The sequence below is a fragment of the Antrostomus carolinensis genome, unplaced genomic scaffold (genome assembly GCF_000700745.2).
Source record: "Antrostomus carolinensis isolate BGI_N321 unplaced genomic scaffold, ASM70074v2 scaffold28909, whole genome shotgun sequence".
NCBI classification, from domain to species: domain Eukaryota; kingdom Metazoa; phylum Chordata; class Aves; order Caprimulgiformes; family Caprimulgidae; genus Antrostomus; species Antrostomus carolinensis.
This window is the reverse complement of record NW_010339762.1, coordinates 41,808-62,020: the sequence shown is the minus strand read 5'-3', so window position 1 is coordinate 62,020 and position 20,213 is coordinate 41,808. Positions and strand designations below refer to the sequence as shown.

The 20,213-nt window shown below is 40.7% G+C and overlaps 1 protein-coding gene across 1 annotated transcript in view; it reads left to right on the top strand.

The window, feature by feature from the left end:
• Positions 1–16,267, top strand: part of LOC104531167 (beta-galactosidase) — a 38,408-nt gene extending 22,141 nt beyond the window's left edge. Inside the window, exons 12-16 of the mRNA XM_010175972.1 lie at positions 3,289–3,378; positions 5,289–5,402; positions 6,416–6,547; positions 11,308–11,547; positions 16,007–16,267. Coding sequence (XP_010174274.1) covers positions 3,289–3,378; positions 5,289–5,402; positions 6,416–6,547; positions 11,308–11,547; positions 16,007–16,267 — 837 coding nt within the window. The remainder of the gene's footprint in view (positions 1–3,288; positions 3,379–5,288; positions 5,403–6,415; positions 6,548–11,307; positions 11,548–16,006) is intronic.
• Positions 16,268–20,213: the final 3,946 nt, after the last annotated feature.

Sequence of the window (20,213 nt, the reverse complement as noted above, 5' to 3'; positions counted from 1 at the left end):
GCCTGCAGACTCTGAGGTTCTGGAGTTGTACTGAATTCTGGGATGTGGAGAGATCAAGCAATAGCAAGTAGCAGGAAATGCCGATGTGAGTTGAGGGTAGAAAGGGATTAAGCAAGCAGGATGCTGCCAGCAGTTGATATCATTCATGTTGGAGCTATTCTGTTTCTCTTTCTCATGCTTGATCTTACACTTTGGTTTTCAAGACCTTGCTCTGGAGGATAAAAAAAAAATTCTATTTTTTATTAGTAGTCATCTGTTGTTTTACAAGTTGAATTTTTTAAAAATTCTTTACAGTGTTTGTAATTTTTAAATTTCCAGTTAAGTTTCTGTTGTGATGCCAATTGTCCACTAAGTAGCAGTCAACAGGAACTTGCAGCAAGAGTAGATTTTGATTTGGGTTTTTTTTTTTTTTGTATGCACCACTCCAGAGTGAAAAGCTGAACAAAATAATCCATTGAAGTTTCAAAGAAACAAGCTTCTACCAGCCCAGTCCGTGAGTGAGTCATATGTGGTCGATCTGTATTCAGAACAGAAGTCCACTTGGTAGCAGGAACTTAAAAAAGAGTCAACCAGGCACATGTAGCAGCTGCAGATACTCAGTTAAGCAGGGCACAAAGCAGCCCTTATTGCCAGTTAGTAGCTCATTCAAGTGACCTTGTGCGTCTTAATACCGCTTACGTTCGTTTCTAATTTCATTGTCCACCTGGGGCCAAGATTATTAATGCCCATAGGATTGTGGCTTAGTTCTATAAGTCACCTTGGTCAGTGTCTGTGCAAAGACACTCATCCCTTGCTTCACAGCTGTTGTACAAGACCCGACAGTTCAGTCTTTCCTGTGGCCTGCCAAGTCCTGCACGCTGCTCTAACATTACTGGCTCCCTTGGAGAAGCCCAAGATAAGGAATGGAGCACGTACACAGTCCAGAGCATTTGTGGAATTTTACTCTACAGAAGCTGATTGGTTATTTTAGGTACAATGCTTAAACTGAGAACATAAGAGCAAACTACTTTCATCAAAATTTTGCAAGTCATCATTGACTGATGGCCTTCTTGCTAGGGTGAACATGCTTACCTGTGGGCTAGTGAGGGTGACCTGACCTCCAGGTGGTGATGGCATTACCCTTTGTGTACTTATGGCCTCCTTTTTACTTTCTTGTTCCTAGCTAAAGAGTTGAGATAAGCTCATTTCCATTTAGATCTATGTCTACACACTTGTTGTGGGTTGACCCCAATAGACACCTAAGCCCCATGCAGCTGTTTGCCCACTCTCCACCACTGCAATGGAAGAGAGAATTGGAAAGGTAGATGTACAAAAACTTGTGGGTTGAGATAAATACAGTTTAATAGCTAAAGCAAAAACTGTGTGCACAAGTAAAGCAAAAACAAGGAGTTCATTTACTACTTCCCATCAGCAGGCAGCTGTTCAGCCATCCCCAGCAAAGCAGGGCTCCATCATGTGTAACGGTTACTTGGCAAGACAGATGCCATCACTCTGAATGTGTGTGGTTGTGTCCCTCCTTTTTCCTCCAGCCTTCTATGCTGAGCATGATGTCATGTGGTGTGGTGACCATCTCTTTGGTCACTTGGGGTCAGCTGTCCCACTGTGTCCCCTCCCAACTCCTTGTGCACCCCCAGCCTCTCCTCACTGGTGGGGTGGTGTGAGGAGCAGAAAAGGCCTTGACTCTGTGTAAGCTCTGCTCAGCAATAACTGAAACATCCCTGTGTTATCAATGCTGTTTCCAGCACAGATCCAAAACATAGCCCCGTACTGGCTACTATGAAGAAATTTAACTCTATCCCAGCAAAACCAGTACTATCCTGAAGAAATAATTGTATGCACGTAGGTGATTCATGCTGATTTCTGTCACATACAGGATTTTGCACAATGATGTGCATTTTAATATATAATTTAATATTTCAGCACTGTTGAGTTTCATGTATGCTCTGGAAAAATTCAGTACTTCTGTTATTGAAGTAGAGCATTGCTGAAATGCTCTTATAGTATACAGGCTTACATGATTTTAAATGCCTAATTTTTTTTACTGTTTTTTTCTCAAGCATTTGAAAGTAAATCTGCATTTGAGAAATATTTTGAATTTCTGATGTGTTATTACCACAGAACAGTGTCAGTGCTTCTGGTGAAACAGACTGACATCTTGCATGAAAAATATGAATGCAATTGATTTTTTGAGCTTATAAGACACTAGGCGTATTGTGCATCTTGACTAACATAAAATTGATAGTGGACTTCAAAAGAACTGTAGATGAGTAGGAAACTCTGGAATTGCAAAAGGAAATTGCAGATGGCAACGAAAGACAATTTAATGGTACACATGTAAGTCCTTATTCAGCAAGGTACTTCTGTGTGTAATTAGCCTGAACCTTGCTCTCAGTCTCTCTAAAATCAGTCCAGCTACTTATGTGACACTGAATTACAGCCTTAGGGTTTCTAGAATAATTTGAGGCTAAATTATATGAAATGATGTAAGAAGATGATATAAGAAATGGTGATGATATCAGAAATTATCTTGACAGAACAAGAGGAAATGGCATCAAGTTGCACCAAGGGCAGTTTAGATTGGATCTGAGGAAGAATTTCTTTGCTGAAAGGGTTCTCAGGCATTGGAAGGGGTTGCCCAGGGCAGTGGTGGAGTCCCCATCCCTGGAGGGATTGAAGAGTCGTGTAGACATAGTGCTGAGGGACATGGGTTAGTCAGGGACTTGTCAGTGTGGGGTTAATGATTGGACTCGATGATCTTAAAGGTCTTTTCCAATCTGGGCAGTTCTGTGTAAATAAGGTCAGTTCATCTTGGATAACTCTTGATGGAACCAAACTGTATCCCTACGTAGCTCAGAATGATGACAGGTTAACTCACTGAGTGGCATTTTCCCTAGCTTGATTGCAAGTATAATTGAGCAAAACTTAGATAATAGAGTTGTTTTATATTAGTTGTTCGGAGCAGTTGTGTTTGTTTATAGAACTTTTGTGAGAAATTCCTGGGTTACTTCTCATTAAATAATAAAGGATCACTTTTACTTTTATGAATGCATTGCAAATTAAGCACATCTGGATTTTTAAAACATTGCTCCACTTGTAGCATGTTTCAGGTTTCATCAGTTCTCTGTACTGTACTTGTATTATTAATGTGTCGAAGAATGATGTAAGGGCTTAAGATTTCTTTGCTTTCTGGACAGATGCAGCTAGCTGGCTAAGTGTCTGGATATGCAAACTGTTATATTTCGATTGAAATTTACTGACCTTCATATATCTGCTTGTTTTGTGCTGCAGGTGGGCACTGTGGTAGAGGTTCTTAACAGGCTGTCAGCTGCGGGACCAATGAAAAGCACTTACCCATTAACCTTTGTTCAGCTAAAGCAGGTGAGGATTCCTTCAGTAGGCACTTTGCTGTAATTTTGTAAAGTTTATTTAAAAAACCCTCTGTGGTATTACTCTTCTTATGTCCAGTGTCTTACACCTTATCTCGGCACAGAAGTAATGGTATTATAAAGGTATCTGGAATTTTTGCCTTGGAGACCTTTCCATATTCTGCAGTACTCCTGTTTTGCACCTGAGGTTTTCCTCTTTCCATGAATGTAGATATATATGCTGTCCAGGCTTTCACCTTTATCTCTCTCCTCTGTGGAGCATTGATTTTCAGGCTCTTAAAAGACTTTTTTAATCCATCTTTTTCTTCACTATTAATTTTCCTTATCCTGTTTTTTCTTTGCCTCTCCCCACCTGCTAACAGAGTGAGCACAGAGGCTGGGATGCTGCTGTCCCATATAAGTCAGGGAGCCTGGAGATTGGGGAATGCAATCTATTTGACACTTCCATGGGCTTCCTACTTCTTTGTAGTCTTTTTCTTTTACTGCATATGTGTGGTGAGGCCAAAGAAACCTTTGGGAACAACCTCTTGGAGTTGTTGCAACACACTATTGAGGTCATTCACCCCACTGGTTGATACAGGAAAAATCCATTTCTCCGTGTTTTCCTGTGGTTTCTGCTGACTGCCTCTCTCCCCTATGTTCCTGCTCTGTCAGTCTCTGCATGTTCCCTGTCTATTTTGGTGACTTTCCATGTCTTCTCTCACAAAGATCTTTCCCTTGCTGCTGAGGGACTGTCTTTCCATGAAGGATACATGGTGCCTTGAGCACTTCTGTGCCAAATTTTGCAGAGACTGGAGGACGGGTGCTAATTGCCTGCAGCTAAAATAAACTACTTGGAGAGAATGTGATGGTGGTGGTAGCTGGGGGAGGGAGAAGAGGGAGGAGCAGTTCAGCAGATGTCTGGGATATGGCATTAGTCAAGTAGGGGTTCAAAGCTCAGATCTTTCCTCTCCAAGCCAGTAATAGAGGTGCAAGAGAAGCTGTAGGTAGTACATTGTGGCTGAATGTGGGCTTTTCTCTCTAGTCCTCTGCCCTTTCCAACCTCAGTGTTCTGCTTAGGAAAACTCCTGAAAGAAGAGGGCAGCCAGCAGAGCCTCCTAGCATATTTTTAATTTTTTCTTTCCCTCCCTTCCTCCTGCTCTTTTCTGGGCACCTTGTTGGAAATGTAATGCAAATATAATAATAGCAATGGTTTACTCTCACTTCTTCCTGCCAGGGTCATGTTCTAATCCAGGTCTTGAAGATAAATGGTTTTGTGGCTACTGAGTGAAAGAGATGGTGCATTTTTTGACTTGTTCTTAATTTGTGTTTCAGTTTGTTATGGGAAGAAATCCAATGACTGTGACTTCTTTCTTTTCCTTTCCTGGTGGGGATCTTAGTGAAAAATATTCTGAAATGTTTCTGATGCAAATCGGATAGTTTTTAAAATAGATAATATTGACTTGATGAATATGCCAATTTATGGGCACCGGGTGACAAGTGAACTTCCAAGTTTGTTACATAAACTCAATTATGAAGGAATTTTCCTATCTATTAATTGATTTTAATGAAGAAATAATACTGTCGGTCATTAATTGCTTTGTTTTTATTGAGGAAACACTTTCATAGGTAAGACCCTTATCTTTTAAAGTTATGTGAATGTTCTGCTGAAACATTTAAAAATGGAAACTCTGTGGAATTTACACCCATTACTTAAAGGTCAAAGTGAACTCTAATCTGAAGCCAGTATCTGTGATAGATGCTATCTGAAGTGAATGAAAGTTAATGTTTGAATCTGAGCATGTAGGCAGCTATGTGGGATATTTCTAATTCATGACCTGAACTGAAGCTATGGAATGACTTGGTTCATTAATCAATTTGGGGTTTTTCTTTTTTTTTTTTCTTTTTCTTTTCTTTTCTTAGTATTTTGGGTTTGTCCTGTACAGAACTACGCTTCCAAAAAACTGTACGGAGCCAACACAACTGTCTTCACCTTCAAACGGAGTCCATGACCGCGCCTATGTCTCCGTCGATGGGGTAAACATTGTTTGCTGGTATCCATTTCTGCTGTGAGGGGCCTTCACACAACTCATGGATACAGTCTGCCTCTTTTTTTTTTTTTTTTCTCCTCTGGCTTACCAAAACATCTTTATTACGTAATCTTATTTAATCAGATGAAGGAAGTAAGGAAGTTTACAGTTGATGCATACTGCATGTACATATTCCTATTTCAGAAAATAGGACTATTTGTTATTTCTGTGGAAAATGTAATTGTTTTTCTTTTTTAGATATTTCAATGTTGATAGAGATTCATGACTTCAGTGAAAATAAAAACCTAGAAAGAGGGTTTACTTGCAGGTTCATGACATACCTTAGTAATTTGTATGCTTGGTGGCTTTCTACAGTATTTCCATAGGTTATTGTTTTGTTAATTTTTTTATTATTATTCTCTTTTTTTTCCGTTGAGGGTGGGAGAAAGTGGAAGCCCGAGCCTATGTCTTACCTTATGAAACTGGCTTCTGACTACAAGTTAAAGAAAAAAGTTCATTGTACAGGATGTGAACTTTACCTTTCTTCCCTTAAGCAGGGTTTTGTTCCTGCTTAATGAGAGTTAATATCAATTCGAGGAGTTTGATAGCCTGTTTAAGTATTCTGTGACCTGTCCTGTCTCATCACCTTTGTGTCCAGGTCAAGCTATTGTTTCCTTCTGTTGTGGGAATGGGAATAAATAAAGCTAAATATTGATGTGAGCTTAATTGGAAGATGAAGCCTCTTTTAATCACTGATATTGACAAAATCTTTTTCATCACTAGACTAAATCTGAGACCTTGCTTTTTGTGAATCAGGTACATCAGAAACAATGGGGTTCCAACAGTTCATTGAACTAGCTGAATTCAATTATGGATGGAGATGTTGGTTAGACAAGTGTTGCCTAGTTGTTTCCTTTCTCCCCCTCCTTTTCTTCATTCAGGTTGAAGAGACAAATAACAACAGGGTTTTGTTTGTTTTCGATGGTTATTGTTTTCTTCCTCTTGGTGTAATTCATATAGGTTCCTCAAGGTGTCCTTGAAAGGGACAAATCACTTGCTATAAATATAACTGGGAAGGCTGGAGCAAATCTGGACATCTTGGTAGAGAATATGGGCCGAGTCAACTTTGGTAGATACAATAATGACTTTAAGGTAAGTAAAATCAATTGAGTTACTGAACTGTGGTGGCTTTTTCTCTTTTCCACAGGTTAAAAAGAAAGTAGTGGGTTAGAAAGAGCAAAAGGATCAGGATTACACAGCTGTAACTTTACCTCAAAATATAACTACTCACTAGTTTTCACTTGAGTTTTTCCAGTCACCAAAATCAAAGTAGAATTAAATACTGACAGACATCTTTTAGATTTATTTTTTTTTTGTGTGTGTGTTGGTTCACTTATGTTATCAGCCAAAGTGTCGCCCACAAGACTTTCAGGTTGAGTTGAGCCTGTAGCTGACATTTTAAAATGAGCAAAACCATTTGGATAAACTCCAAAAATGTGTTGGAAATCTATCTAGATCTTGGTCATACTTCAAGGCCTGTGAATCCTGGGGTTGTATTTGTGTGTGTGTATGTATGTGTTCACATATATACTTTTGTATCTCTTCCCTTGTCCCATTTCATTTGGCAGCAGCATACCCTTGCAATATTTTCAGTGTGGCTAGGAAAGGCTATCTCACAAGCACTTTAGCATGCAAAATTGCCTGGTCAGGTTTGGACTGATCAGGTGTTGGAGATAGCCATCAGAAAGCTTCCAGATGATTCTGGGTCAATGCTACATTTTAGGACTGTTGCCTCCCTGCATGAGTGACTATGGTGGGTTGACCTTGACTGGCTACCAGGTGCCTACCAAGCTGCTTTATCAGTCCTTCTCCATCAGCAGGGTGGGGAGAAAATACAACAAAAAACTCGTGGGTTGAGATAAGGACAGGGGGATCACTCAGCAATTACTGTCACAGGAAAAACAGGCTTGACTTGGGGAAATTAATTTAATTTATTGCCAATTAAACAGAATAGGATAATGAGAAATAAGAACAAATCTTAAAAACACCTTGCCCCCCACCCCTCCCTTCTTCCCAGGCTCAACTTCACTCCTGACTCTTCTGCCTTCTTCCCCTGAGAGGTGCAGGGGATGGGGAATGGAGGATGTAGTCAATTGATAATGCTTTGTCTCAGCCATTCCTTCTTCCTCACACTCTTCCCTGCTCCAGCGTGGTATCCCACCCACAGGGTACAGTCCTTCAGGAATTTCTCCAATATAGACACTTCCCATGGGCTGCAGTTCTTCAAGAACTGCTCCAGCCTGGGTCCTTTCTATGGGGTGCAGCCCTTCAGGAAGAGACTGCTTCAGCATGGGTCCCCCCACGGGGTCACAGCTCCTGCAAGGGCTCCTCTCTATAGGAGGCCATAGCTCCTGCTGGAAGCCTGCTCCAGTGTGGGTTCTCCCTGGGCTGCAAGGGAACAACCTGCCTCACCATGGTCCTCACCACAGGCTGCAGGGGAATCTCTGCTCTGGCACCTGGAGCACCTCCTCCCCCTCCTGCTTCACTGACCTTGGTGTCTGCAGGGTTGTTTCTCTCCCATTTTTCTCACTCCTCTCTCACTGCTGCTGCACTGTTTTTTACCCTTTCTGAAATACATTATCACTGAGGTGCTACCAGTGTCACTGATGGACTTGGCTTTGGCCAGTGCCAGGTTTGCTTTGGAGGTCAGGAAGTGGTTCTGTCCAACATGGGGACAGTTTCTGGCATTTTCTCACAGAAGCCACCCCTGCAGCCCCTGTGCTAGCAAAAACTTGCCACATAAACCCAATACAGTGACAATGCCATTAACATAAATAACACTAGGAAAGATGGGGCAAAAAGGAAACTTTCCTGGTTTTAGACTTTATGGGATCCCAAGCACTGTGTGATATTTGCTGGAGAGAGGATTGTTGTTGAGGCTAGTCTTGTGTATCTGCTGTGTTCAGTGGCACAGCACACTATTTTTAGTTTTTGATATTACTAGGTTACAGGTAATAATGAAGTAATGGCAAAGCTTTGCAATTAAGAAGAGATTTGCAGCCCCCTAACTGCAAGAGTCTCTTAAACACCCCCTAGATTTGATTTGGCCTGAATTGAGTTGTCGATGTTCAGAAAGCTTTAATGACTGTCCAGATTAATAGCTGTCTGGTGATTGTGGTGCCTTCTGGTGCTAAGGTGATGCTGGGTAAATTAGATGCTTCTGTTTCCTCTCAGTCTAAATTCTGTCTGTGACAGGTGTCTCAGAGCAGAATTAAGACTTTTCCAAAGTATTTCTCAGTTGGTTTGGATGCAAGAGCTGGAGAAACATAAACATTACAGGAAAGACATGTGCCTGAACAGTACCATTTAGTTACCAAGCAAAGGCACTCATCCTGTGAGGAAGTAGGATTTTTAAGGTTGTAGGTAAGTAGGGGGAAAAGTAAATGCAGATAGGTATGCATCTTGAGTAGCCTAGTTGATGAGATCACAAACTCTGGTTGAGTTTGGGCCTGTTACAGAATTTGGTTCAATCATAAAGCATGGAGTGGGAAAAGACTTGCAAGATCTTCAGTAGGCAGAATCTCCTGTTCTCACACTTGTGTTGCCATGAGTAGGATGGGCCTGTCTGCATTGTTGAAAAAGGCTGTATTGGTTATGATTAAGCAGCATGGAAGAATTGAAGCTGAGGCTTGGTTTGAAGAAGACTTAATTGACCAGTTATTTTATTGTTAAGTGTGTTCTGATGAGGATTTTTAGGTGTATTTCTGATGATGCTAAGACTCTAGTCAAGGCAAAGCAATATAACTCTCAGCATTTGCAAAGCTGGTAGCCCTACAGGCTTTCACTATATCAAAAAGCAGTTTCACCCATCCTACACTTGGGAAGGCATAGTTATTTAAATCCTAACCAGAACAAAACCAAATATATATGGGTACTTTTATGATGTATGAAAACCTTTGAATTAAAAACCTCAGCAGCAGCTGAGGAATTTCTGTGCTTGTGGCATATGAATTCAGCGGGCAGCAGGAGTGCCAGTGTTGTTTATACTGTCTTTTCAAGGTACCTTGCCTTTCTCTGAGTAGCAAGAGAGAAGGCAGCTAGTTCCCTGATGTTTTGCCTTCATGTAGAAGCAGCAAAAATGTTGCATTTATTTGTTTAATAACAGGCCAGGTAATAAGGAACCTGTGTGCTTAGAGCTAAATTCAGAGTATTAGAGGGTGGATTATGGAGGTGCTCAGTGTTGCTGTGGTTGAGCTGAAATTCACACTTACACAAGGGTTTCAACCTTTTAAAGATTTAAGAGTGAAAGCAAGTTTAGTAGACATTTTGAGCTTTCAAAAATAACTTAAGGGGAAGAGCTTCCTACCTTGTGAAGCCTCACATTTTTGAACAAATACAGTAGCTTTTCTGGGTTCTGTTTGACTGGTTTTTTCATCACTTTTTTTTTTTGAGCTTGAAATGGAACTAGTCATCTAGCTTTTGGGAAGAAATCTTAAAAGTGTTTTGGTTTTAAAACATCCTGCTGATCTAAGTCTTGATGAAGGACACAAAGGAAGGAAGAATGTGGTTTCTCTTTTTTCTTTATTTTTTCACAAGCTCACTGCCACCTATATCTTTGTTTTACTTGGCAAATTTATATCCATATCTGGACTATTGAATATGCATTCTCATGCAGACCAAAGTAAGAATGCTTAGCAGGCTTTTAATCTAATTTGAAAAATCAGTTTGTAGTCCCTAAAGATGGATTTAGGGAGGCAGGTTAGAAAGTTTAGGCTGAAGTTATGTTGCATTACTGCAGTTGTTTGCTAGACAGAGTAAAGTCTAGGTTATATAGAAAAGTTTTGCCACTTTGTGCAGATATTTTATTTTGATATAAGAAAAATAAGTTCCTGTTCTGTAAAGTGGGCATCTAGGTAAAGAAATATAAACCAACTGGTGTTCGTACTGATAGTGAGGCTTGTGGAGTCAGTGCAATGCTTATTAGACATCAGAACAAACACATGATATGGTATCAGTCATCCAAGACCATAGAAGATGTGAATTTGCTTGTTCCTGTTTGACATGTGGTGTTTGCAGCAGAACTTAAGTTGCACTGAAAAGCAACTACTGTGCAGGGTCTATTCATGTGTTTAAATGGATGTAGCAGCACTGGTTAAAAATCAACCCTTTGCATTGCACCGAAACACAACTTTAGAAACTCTTATAACACCATTAGGATGTGTGCAGGGGCAACTTAATGTTCCTGTCGCTCTTCTTAAATCATGCTTTTGCATTCATTGTGTGAGTACCCTGGTGTGCTGCACGCATGTTTCCATAGAAATGAAACTGGACCCTGTGGACTTGAAGCTGTCTGTAAGCTTAAAGTGTCTCACTGAATCGAGGTCACAAAGCATGTGCCTTGATTTTGTGATACTGATGTAGAAGATTTGTAGGAAGTAAATACCGCTTTCTCTGCTATTGTGCAGGTTAATATCTTGGGTTAATGACTCAGTGTTACCAAATCTCTTGATGGTATCTCAAACTTACAATATTTAATGCTTTTTCTGCTTTTTATCAAGCCTTGGGTTTTGGAATCGTGTTCATCTTAAAGCAAAACAGAAATTTTCACAGTTACTGGGGAAAAAAGTTTGGAAAAAAAAAAAAAACCCAAAACCTTGGGCATCAGTGAAAGCTCAAAACTTTGAAGAGCAACATGTCTTTAACAGACAATAAATGAAACTATTCTTAAGCAAAGCTTATAACTTGATGAAGACCAGATGCTTGTTTTTTTCATGCACAGATTGACAGCTGTTGCAAGTATTTTGATTCAGTTTTTATTCCTGACTGATTTGTAGTTGCAGACAAATAACTTAAATAACATGAAGCTAATTATGCCATGTTTTGATGTTGTTTTTTTTTTTTCCTCTTCCTAGGGTCTAGTTTCAAATTTAACTCTTGATGAAGATGTACTTGTTGAATGGGAAATTTATCCTCTAGACATAGATGGAGCAGTGAACCATGATATTAACGGCCATCTTGACCAACCAAAGAGATCTGTTGGCAATCTACTGAGTTATGAAGCACCTACTTTTTACACTGGTAGACTTTCAATTCCTGGAGGGATTCCAGACTTGCCTCAAGACACCTATGTCAAGTTTCCTGGCTGGACAAAGGTACAACTTTTTGCTGTAAAAACTTGAAGTCCACTCAGAAAGCTACTGAAACTTGTATGGATGATCAAAGTCCATCTTTTTTGAATGACTGGAAGTTCGTTGTAGTGGTGGAGTGTCTCAAATATATTTAAATGACTAGGAAATGTATTCCTTGCTTGAAGTAAAACTGGAGATAAACCATTAAGAGAAGGGAAACATATTCAAAAGATACATGGTACTGGTATAGAAAGTGGAACATCACAAGAAAAAAGCTCTAGTTTTTCAACAGTGAGAAAGATGAACTCTCAGGTTAGTTAGAAATGCTGCATTTAGTTGTTAGGGGGTTTTTTTTGTCTTGAGATCATAGAATCACAGAATGGTTTAGGTTGGAAGGGACCTTAAAGATAATCCAGTTCCAACCCCCCTGCCATCAGCAGGGACACCTTCCACTAGATCAGGTTGCTCAAAGCCTCATCCAGCCTGGCCTTGGACACTTCCAGGGAGGGAGCATCCACAACTTCCTTGGGCAACCTGTTCCAGTGTCTGACCACCCTCACAGTGAAGAACTTCTTCCTAATATCTAATCTAAACCTCCCCTCTTCCAGTTTAAACCCATTTCCCCTTGTTTTGTTATTAACTGCCCTTATGAAAAGTCCCTCCCCAGCTTTCTTGTAGCCCCTTCAGTTACTGGGAGGCCGCTATAAGATCTCCCCAGAGCCTTCTCTTCTCCAGGCTGAACAGCCCCAGCTCTCTCAGCCTGTCCTCACAATAGAGGTGCTCCAGCTCTTGGATGTGGAACAGAAACAGCTTTTTGGAGGGAGTGAGTGCCTTGAGATAAAACAGTTTTTTGTTCTGGAGGAAGTGAGATGCTACTGGACACTTTCCTGGTTATATTGATTCATTTAAAGTAACTAAGAACAAATTTACAGTGTGTTATGTGAGGAACTATGAATCCTGTTACAACGTGTGTTGAACAAAACTGCTGGCGTTGTGCCCATAGATACGGATCCAATGCATGGAAGATGTTACTGCTTGTCTTCTGGAGGTTAGCTGTAACTGGGCTGAATGGATCAGAGAGAACTGCTATGAGAAGTTTGTGGGCAGATCTCTGTTAATGGGAACTTCTCATAGGGCTGGGGTGTAGCTTGAGCAGCAAAGAGTGTGTTTTCACAGTGCCATGTTTGAAACAGCCAGCATGCAGGATGGGTCAGGACTAGCTCAACTAGCTGATGGGAGAGGGACAGAGAGCAGAATGTGTGCACTGAGGTGCTTCTTGGAGGCCTAAGCATTTAAATATTTAAATCCAAGCTTCAGGGAAGTGCCTGTGATAGTGGTAGGTAGCAAAATTATTCCTTTCTGAAACAATTAATTTACTGCTATTAAAATAGAGTAGGAGAAGGAGTTGCTGGTGATCTTAGAGTATTGTCGTGGTTAAAGCACTTCCCATTATGCAGAAGACTGATTCATTGCAGGCACTTCGTGTTGCTGGCACTGAGCTTGGATGAGGAACTCGGACTTAGTCCCTGTTCCTATATATGTGCATATCTTACACAATCACTGAATAAAACGAAAAAATAGCTCTTTGCACAGGAACTGGAATCTGAGACTTTTGCAGTAAATTCTGTGACCCCCATGAATCTTAAATCTTCTTCAGGAAGCAAGATGACCATACCTGCCTGTTGGCAAACTCATCTTTGAAATGGCAAATGAGTCCAGGAATTCTCACGTATTGGTGGGAATCTTTTCCTCTGATCTATTGAATGTAGAAACCTCTGATTTTTGTAGTTTCTGTACCTTCTGAAGCAGTCAAGGTGAAGTGATACCAGACAAACTGTAAATAGGGCTATTGAATTGATTCTTCAAGCTTTATATGGGTTGGACCAAAGTTTTAAACAGGATATCCAAGACTAAGAAGATTGAGGTGATACTGAGTGTGGAAACTGAGACTTCCACATGACTTTACCAATGAGCAAATGCCATTAAGTCAGAGGGCCAAAGGGTTTAAATTCCACTCATGTCCCACGGGATCAAGGCCTTAATTCCTTGAGTGGCACTGTGTAAATTGCTGACACCAAGGTGTGGAGAGGGACTTTGAATAGGGCTTAAAATCCATCTGTTTGAGTAGTTGGAATACCATGAAAACAACACTTACAAAAAAACCATAGAGTTCTAATGATGATCCTGCCTTTGCATATTAAGACAAGGGATATGGCATGCTGGACAGCCTGGAAGAAGGGTGCACCATTAATAGTCATGACCTATGTGGTAGCTTGCTTGCCTTCAGTGGTTTTAAAGCCCTTCACTATTAATAAAACTTCCTCCACCCTCACTTGAGGAAGCAAAATACCCTTAAGTGTATATGCCCCTGAATGCCTGGTTAGATTTATCGGATGGTTTTTTTCTTCAGGAGCAAAGAGGGTTTTCAGTCAGGTCTGTTCTTGATTTCTGTGGAATCATGGGTTATAGTTGCTGACCCTGCTCAAGGAAATCTTGTTGCTGAAGATAGAGATCCCCCCTCCTTTGTTTTGTCTAGGGCACATTCATTGGTAGTGTGTATAGTGTCATGATTAGCTGGTTTAGGGCATACAAATTCCTGAGTGTGCAGTCTTTAGAAACCACAATGTTAATAAGGACAGTTTTGAATTGAGAAATTAAATTCATAGCTTTACTGGAAAAGTAAGTTACAGCCAGTGACTGATTAAGATCAGAAAGAGAGACCTGTGTGATCATACCTCCTGTGTTAGAACTCTAGTGCATTTGATTCCTACAGTAAACTCCTACTTCCCCCAGGGTTACAGTCACTTTCTGGAGGAGGTGGGCTATTGTCTGATGGGTGCACCCACTAATTCATCGTGTGTGTGGGGAGGTTGCATTAATGCCGTGTTTTCTTCTGAAACTACTTCAGAAGCAGAGTAGTGAGCTTGGATAAGTAGCTCTTCTCTTGCCTTTTAATGCAGCAAAAACAAACCACAAAGCAAGATAAACTTGATTTAAAAAAAAAAAAGTTTGAGGTCAAACTTTATTCACCTTGGCAGAACTGTGCAAGATAGGATCTTATACCACGGAAGTGGATACAGAGCTGAAATAACTCACCTGCATTTGCAAATGTACCAGCTCCTTATAAAATTTCTCTGGTGAGTTTCATAAAATTTGTCATAAATACTTGAAAAAACCCCCACAATGAAAGTACCTCCAAAACAGCTTGCACAGGAATGCTCACTATATTACAGTTGTTTTGTGAATTCTTTAGAAGTATTATTCTAACTTCAGCTATCACAGGCGATTTTAGAAATCACCATGAGTGCAGTAAAAGTCCTTACCACTGATTCAGACTATTTTATTATTTTTATCAGTGTTTATCAATGCCATTAATTAGTTTGTTTTTCCTAGATAGTCTGATTACCAAAGGCCAAAGCAAGAAGGAAAACACAGATTCTGTAATCTGTTCCCATCCTTTTTCTTGTCCACTGAACTCTTCTTTGACCTGTGGTGAAAATATACTTAGAAGGATTAAAAGGAAATAATTTGTCCAAATCAGCTGTATGTCCTCCTTTATGTCTTGTTTAATGAACCAAGGTTCATCTCAACTCAGTAGGAGTCCATTTACAGTCTTACCAAACATTCTGCAGCTCACCAATTTATAAACTTTCAGAAAAATTTGCATTTGTGTCACTTCAGGGTGTCTATTTTGTCGTGTATAAATTACTATTTTATTTTTTTTTTGTCTTTTAAACTTCAGGTATTTATAATGTTAGAACAGCATTTTGAACTAGCAGTTCTGGCCACCTCCACTACCAAAAGTAATTTAAAGAGTTTCTATGCCAAGTTAACCACAATTTCATTAATCTTAAGTTAATGCTAGCAGGCCCCCAAAGATTTTAATGCTTGTAGCTAACTACAACAAAATACAGTACTCTCTCGCAGTGTGATTTCACAAGTTCTTTTGTTGACTAAGGTATTACAAGTATAGTAGACAACTGAATTTCATTTATTTAGACAAGCTGTATCTTTTTCATGAAATCCTTCAACAGGAAGGGACTACCAAGATAATGTAGTCTTACACTTGTACACACAGCCACAACGGAATTAGGATCTGCTTTTTTTTTTTTTTTGTGAGTTCTTTCTCCTTTTAGCAATCGACTTCGAGCAAATAAAACTTTTAGGTTTACTTTGGGCTGAAACTTGGTGCAAATTTCAGTGCCAGGAACCTGCAATTCTGCTTGGTTTTAGAGTTACTGTGGTATTTGACTGCTTTCTTTTTAAGTATTAATGATGGCTTTAACTTATCAGGGAATTTTGATTCTTTTGACTGTCATTAGTATTTTATTGAACAGATTTTCTATCCTTGTGTTCTATCAAACAAGGATGGAGGAAATTCAGTTACTATGTGAAGAGTGTTATGCTTAAAGCTATTTCATCATTTGATCTCTGTCAAATTATTAAAATGTTGTTGTTTTTTTTTTTCTTTCTCTCTTAACAGGGGCAAATTTGGATCAATGGTTTTAATCTTGGTCGCTACTGGCCAGCTCGTGGTCCTCAGTTGACCCTTTTTGTTCCAAGCAATATACTTGTTTCATCGATGCCAAACAACATAACAGTCTTGGAGCTGGAGCGTTCTCCTTGCAGCACCCAGGCGTGCGAGATAGAATTTGTAGACGAACCTACTATCAATGCAACTGCACTGTATGAAAATGATATCCCCCAACTCTTTGATAGACACATATGGCTGAACCATCTATAATGCTCTGAGTGTTTTCTTATCTGCCCTCACTTTGCTTCCCTTTCCCTCATACCATACTTCCCTTTTTTAAAGACCTGGTGTTAATCAGTAAGTTGTTCAGCTGAGGCAACTTGTAAAATTCTTCAAAGACCTTTTTTTTAAAAAAAAAAAAATCTACCAGAGTTAAATACTGAAATTCTCTTTAAAAAATAAAAACTCTAGCTTTAGAATTTGCCTTGGACTGTGGAATTGAACTTAAGTGGAAAATAACACTAGCATCAGTCTAATAAAAATGTAGTCCTTGTAGGCTGCTTACATTACAGGAACCCTCTTACACTTTTGGGTTTTTTACCATTTTTTGCAGCTGGAGAGGAGCCCACAAAAGGGGTGCACAGTCCTGCTGTTCACTCATGTGCACTAGTAGGTCCGAGCTGCCAATAGACTAGACACTTTCAGCTGATTTTATCATCTGGTTAGTATCAGTAGTCAGAAGGGGCTCACTGGCAGCATTGAGTTGACCTTATTTTTTTTGCCTCCATGCAAGTGCCCTTGGAAAAATTTAAATTGGTTTCTGGGAGCAGTGAGAAGAACTGTGGAAGAGAGTATTAAAACACAAGCTGGTCTAAACAGCAGTAACATGGAGGGACCTTGTAGTCTGCCTCTGTCCCCTCTTGGAAAGCCAATTTACTGCTTCCCTTCTGCTGTCTCTGACGACTTTAAGTAAACAGATAAGTACAAGGCTATATGTAAAATGTAGGCTGTTTTGGTTGAACCATAGCCTCTGATTAACATGCCTGCAGAATGTACTGTTAAAATGAGCCATTTTTCCTTTTAATGGATCCTGTTTCTTTTTCTTTTTTCTCTCTCTAATGGGCTTGGTGTACCTGTTTTTCATAGGCTACTTGGAAGTGGAAGGCTTTAACTTAAAGAATTTTAATTTTCTTTTAGTCATTAATTTGCATCTTCTGTTTTGTTCCAGTAAACTGATGATTTTTGTAAGTGCCTGATATTCTCAAAGATGCACAATCTGTCAGTAAAGCTGACTTTCTACAACAGACTGAATTGTCTTTTTGATTTTTATGGGTTTGATGTCAATCAGGCAAGCTCCTTGGTGAGATTGAAACAACAAAAGATTAAGATGATGGGATCAAGTATTTTCATAATCTGTGGTTTCTTCCTTTGATTTTTGTCTGGCATTATTAAAATTGTTCTTTAAAGATTAAATCCTTCCTGTGTTTGTTTGGGAAGGAGAAAGGGGATGAGGGTTATGAGCAGTTACAGTATTAAGGGACAAATGAGGTTGTAAAATCTCTATGGACAAGGAGTTCTTCTTGTTAATGTCTCATTTGCTTTCTGTCTTGTGAAGATGTGTGCATAGTAAAGCAAAACAAAGTAGTTGTAATGGGCTGTGTGGACCCCAGAGGTGCCACCCTTTTTTGAGATGGTCAATGCAAAAACTTATTTCTTCTCAGCTGCTGAGGGCTATTACTGTCACCTGAGGAGAGAGTGAATAGGAGCACCAGCCCCTGGAGTATCTGCATCTCTGCTATGTGTCTGATGTGTTTGATGGGCTTTCAAGCCAGATGTGTGTGGTTCACCTGAGCCAGAGAACTTCTATACTTAAATTCTCACCTCAAATGCAAAGTTTTATGGCTGTGGGCTGTGTGTTCAGTACCTGACACACTTCATTCTTGGAATAAAGTGGTCTGCCCTGACTCTAACTTTGGTTTTGTGTTTGTTTTTTTTTTTTCCTTGGCACTATCCCTGTGCAGACCCTGGAACATGCTCTGCAAGCAGTTTATTATTTATTATGAAGTATTAATTACCTTGGAGCTAGGCCTTGCAAGTAAGGAATGGAGCGGTGTTAGTTCCATACCAGTTGTGGGGTTTGTGGCTCGAGGTGTGCAGAATGACAGTCCTATTTAGGTATTATTCCTACAACAGTTCAGTACTTTAACAGCCAGGAGTTTCTTTATTTTTCTGGCAGTTAGTGCTGTGTGAGGAGTGGAACTCCTGGCTCTCATTCCAACTTCATTTTGTTTTACACTCTACTTGTGAAAACATAGTGTAATCCATGAGACTTCAGTTTTTGCCATAACTCTCTGTGATACAACAAGCAGAAAGACTTTGCATCAAGGATTCCAAACATGCATCTGGATAGATTTAAGTCTAAATCTAGTCTCCTCCGGCCGCATCCAGAGAAGCGTGGGCAGCAGGTCGAGGGAGGTGATTCTGCCCCTCTACTCCACTCTCATGAGGCCCCACCTGGAGTGCTGCGTCCAGTTCTGGAGCCCCCATCACAAGAAAGACCTGGAGCAGCTAGAACAAGTCCAGAGGAGGCCACCAGGATGATCCAAGGGCTGGAGCACCTCTCCTATGAGAACAGGCTGAAAGAGTTGGGGCTGTTGAGCCCGGAGAAGAGAAGGCTCCGGGGAGATTTTATAGTGGCCTCCCAGTAACTGAAGGGGCTACAAGAAAGCTGGGGAGGGACTTTTCATAAGGGCAGTTAATGACAAAACAAGGGGAAATGGGTTTAAGCTGAAAGAGGGGAGGTTTAGATTAGATATTAGGAAGAAGTTCTTCACTGTGAGGGTGGTCAGACACTGGCCCAGGTTGCCCAGAGAAGCTGTGGATGCCCCCTCCCTGGAAGTGTTCAAGGCCAGGCTGGATGAGGCTTTGAGCAACCTGGTCTAGTGGAAGGTGTCCCTGCTGATGGCCAGGGGCTTGGAACTGGATGATCTTTAAGGTCCCTTCCAATCCTAACCAGTCTAAAAAGAACAACATGGCAAAAATAGGCTTAAAGTTTTCCAAGTAGGGCTCCAGATAGCTTCCTGAACACACCTGCCTAGTTACTGCTTTCAGTGAAGTGATCTCTTGTCTACAGAAAGGAACTGAAAGTTGGAGCCCTGATTCCTAATCCTGGTCTACCTACATGAAAACACTGCTGGAGGTTGCCAAGCAGTGTGGTGTTTGAGTATGCAGAAGGGAGGTCTCTGTGACAAGGTGCCTTCAGAGTACAGCACTATCAAGAAGAACCTGTTGCCACTTGCTGCTGTTTCACCCAAGGATGTGTCTGTAGGGGCTGCAGGAGCATGTTCTGCCTTGCCCATGTCTCATAGTGGGTCACTGTGACTACACCGCTGTTGCTACTGCATGGCTGGGGCTTATTTTAGGTTTCCTAACCTTGGCATGCAATCCTCCTGGGATTGAGTATGTGATACAGAATGGGACAGCTTGGCATTTGCTGCTTTGCAGTCTTGAGCAGGTCAGTTATCCTCAAGTGTGGTTCTATCATGTGTGTCTAGGGGTGGAAATTAAATCAGAATGAAACCTTCCAACTGACGGCCAAATGCATAGGAGAAGAAGGGTTGTGGGGAGTTAGCTGTCTCACCTCGACCAAGTTTCAGTTTGGTTTTGAAGGACATGATGTGAAAACATTGTTAGACCCCTGGTTAGTATCTGCAGTAGAGTTGTGTGATCTGTTCCAGATGCTGAAGCCCAACGGGGTGGTCTGTCTACCTCCTGAAGACATGGTTAGAAGGAATGTTCCTAATGCTAAAATGATGACTCCTCAAATGCTCTCTCCTGCCCGTCCTTGGGAAATTTGCAGGTGATTTGCTGGCACAGCAGCTGAATAATGGGCACAGTGTTCTCTGTTTTCAGCAGACCAGTGCAAACCTGGTACTTAGTCAGAATCAGTCTGTAAGGAGAAGTGGAGATTTTACACTGGTCCCATCTGGAAGGTAGGTGTGGTCTTGGCAATTCTGTAGAGGAGTGCCATTTGGAAGCTACCTCTAGAGTGTAGCTGTAGAGGCTCAGCCTAGCACAGGAATTTTTTTCCAGCCCCGGAGTGGGGTTTGTAAGTACGTAATCCTGCCTGTGCATGAATAAAAGCCTCTTAAGTGGGATGCATGAGCAAGTAGGTGAACATGCACTGGTGAACAGTGTGCAGCATATAGCTGAATTC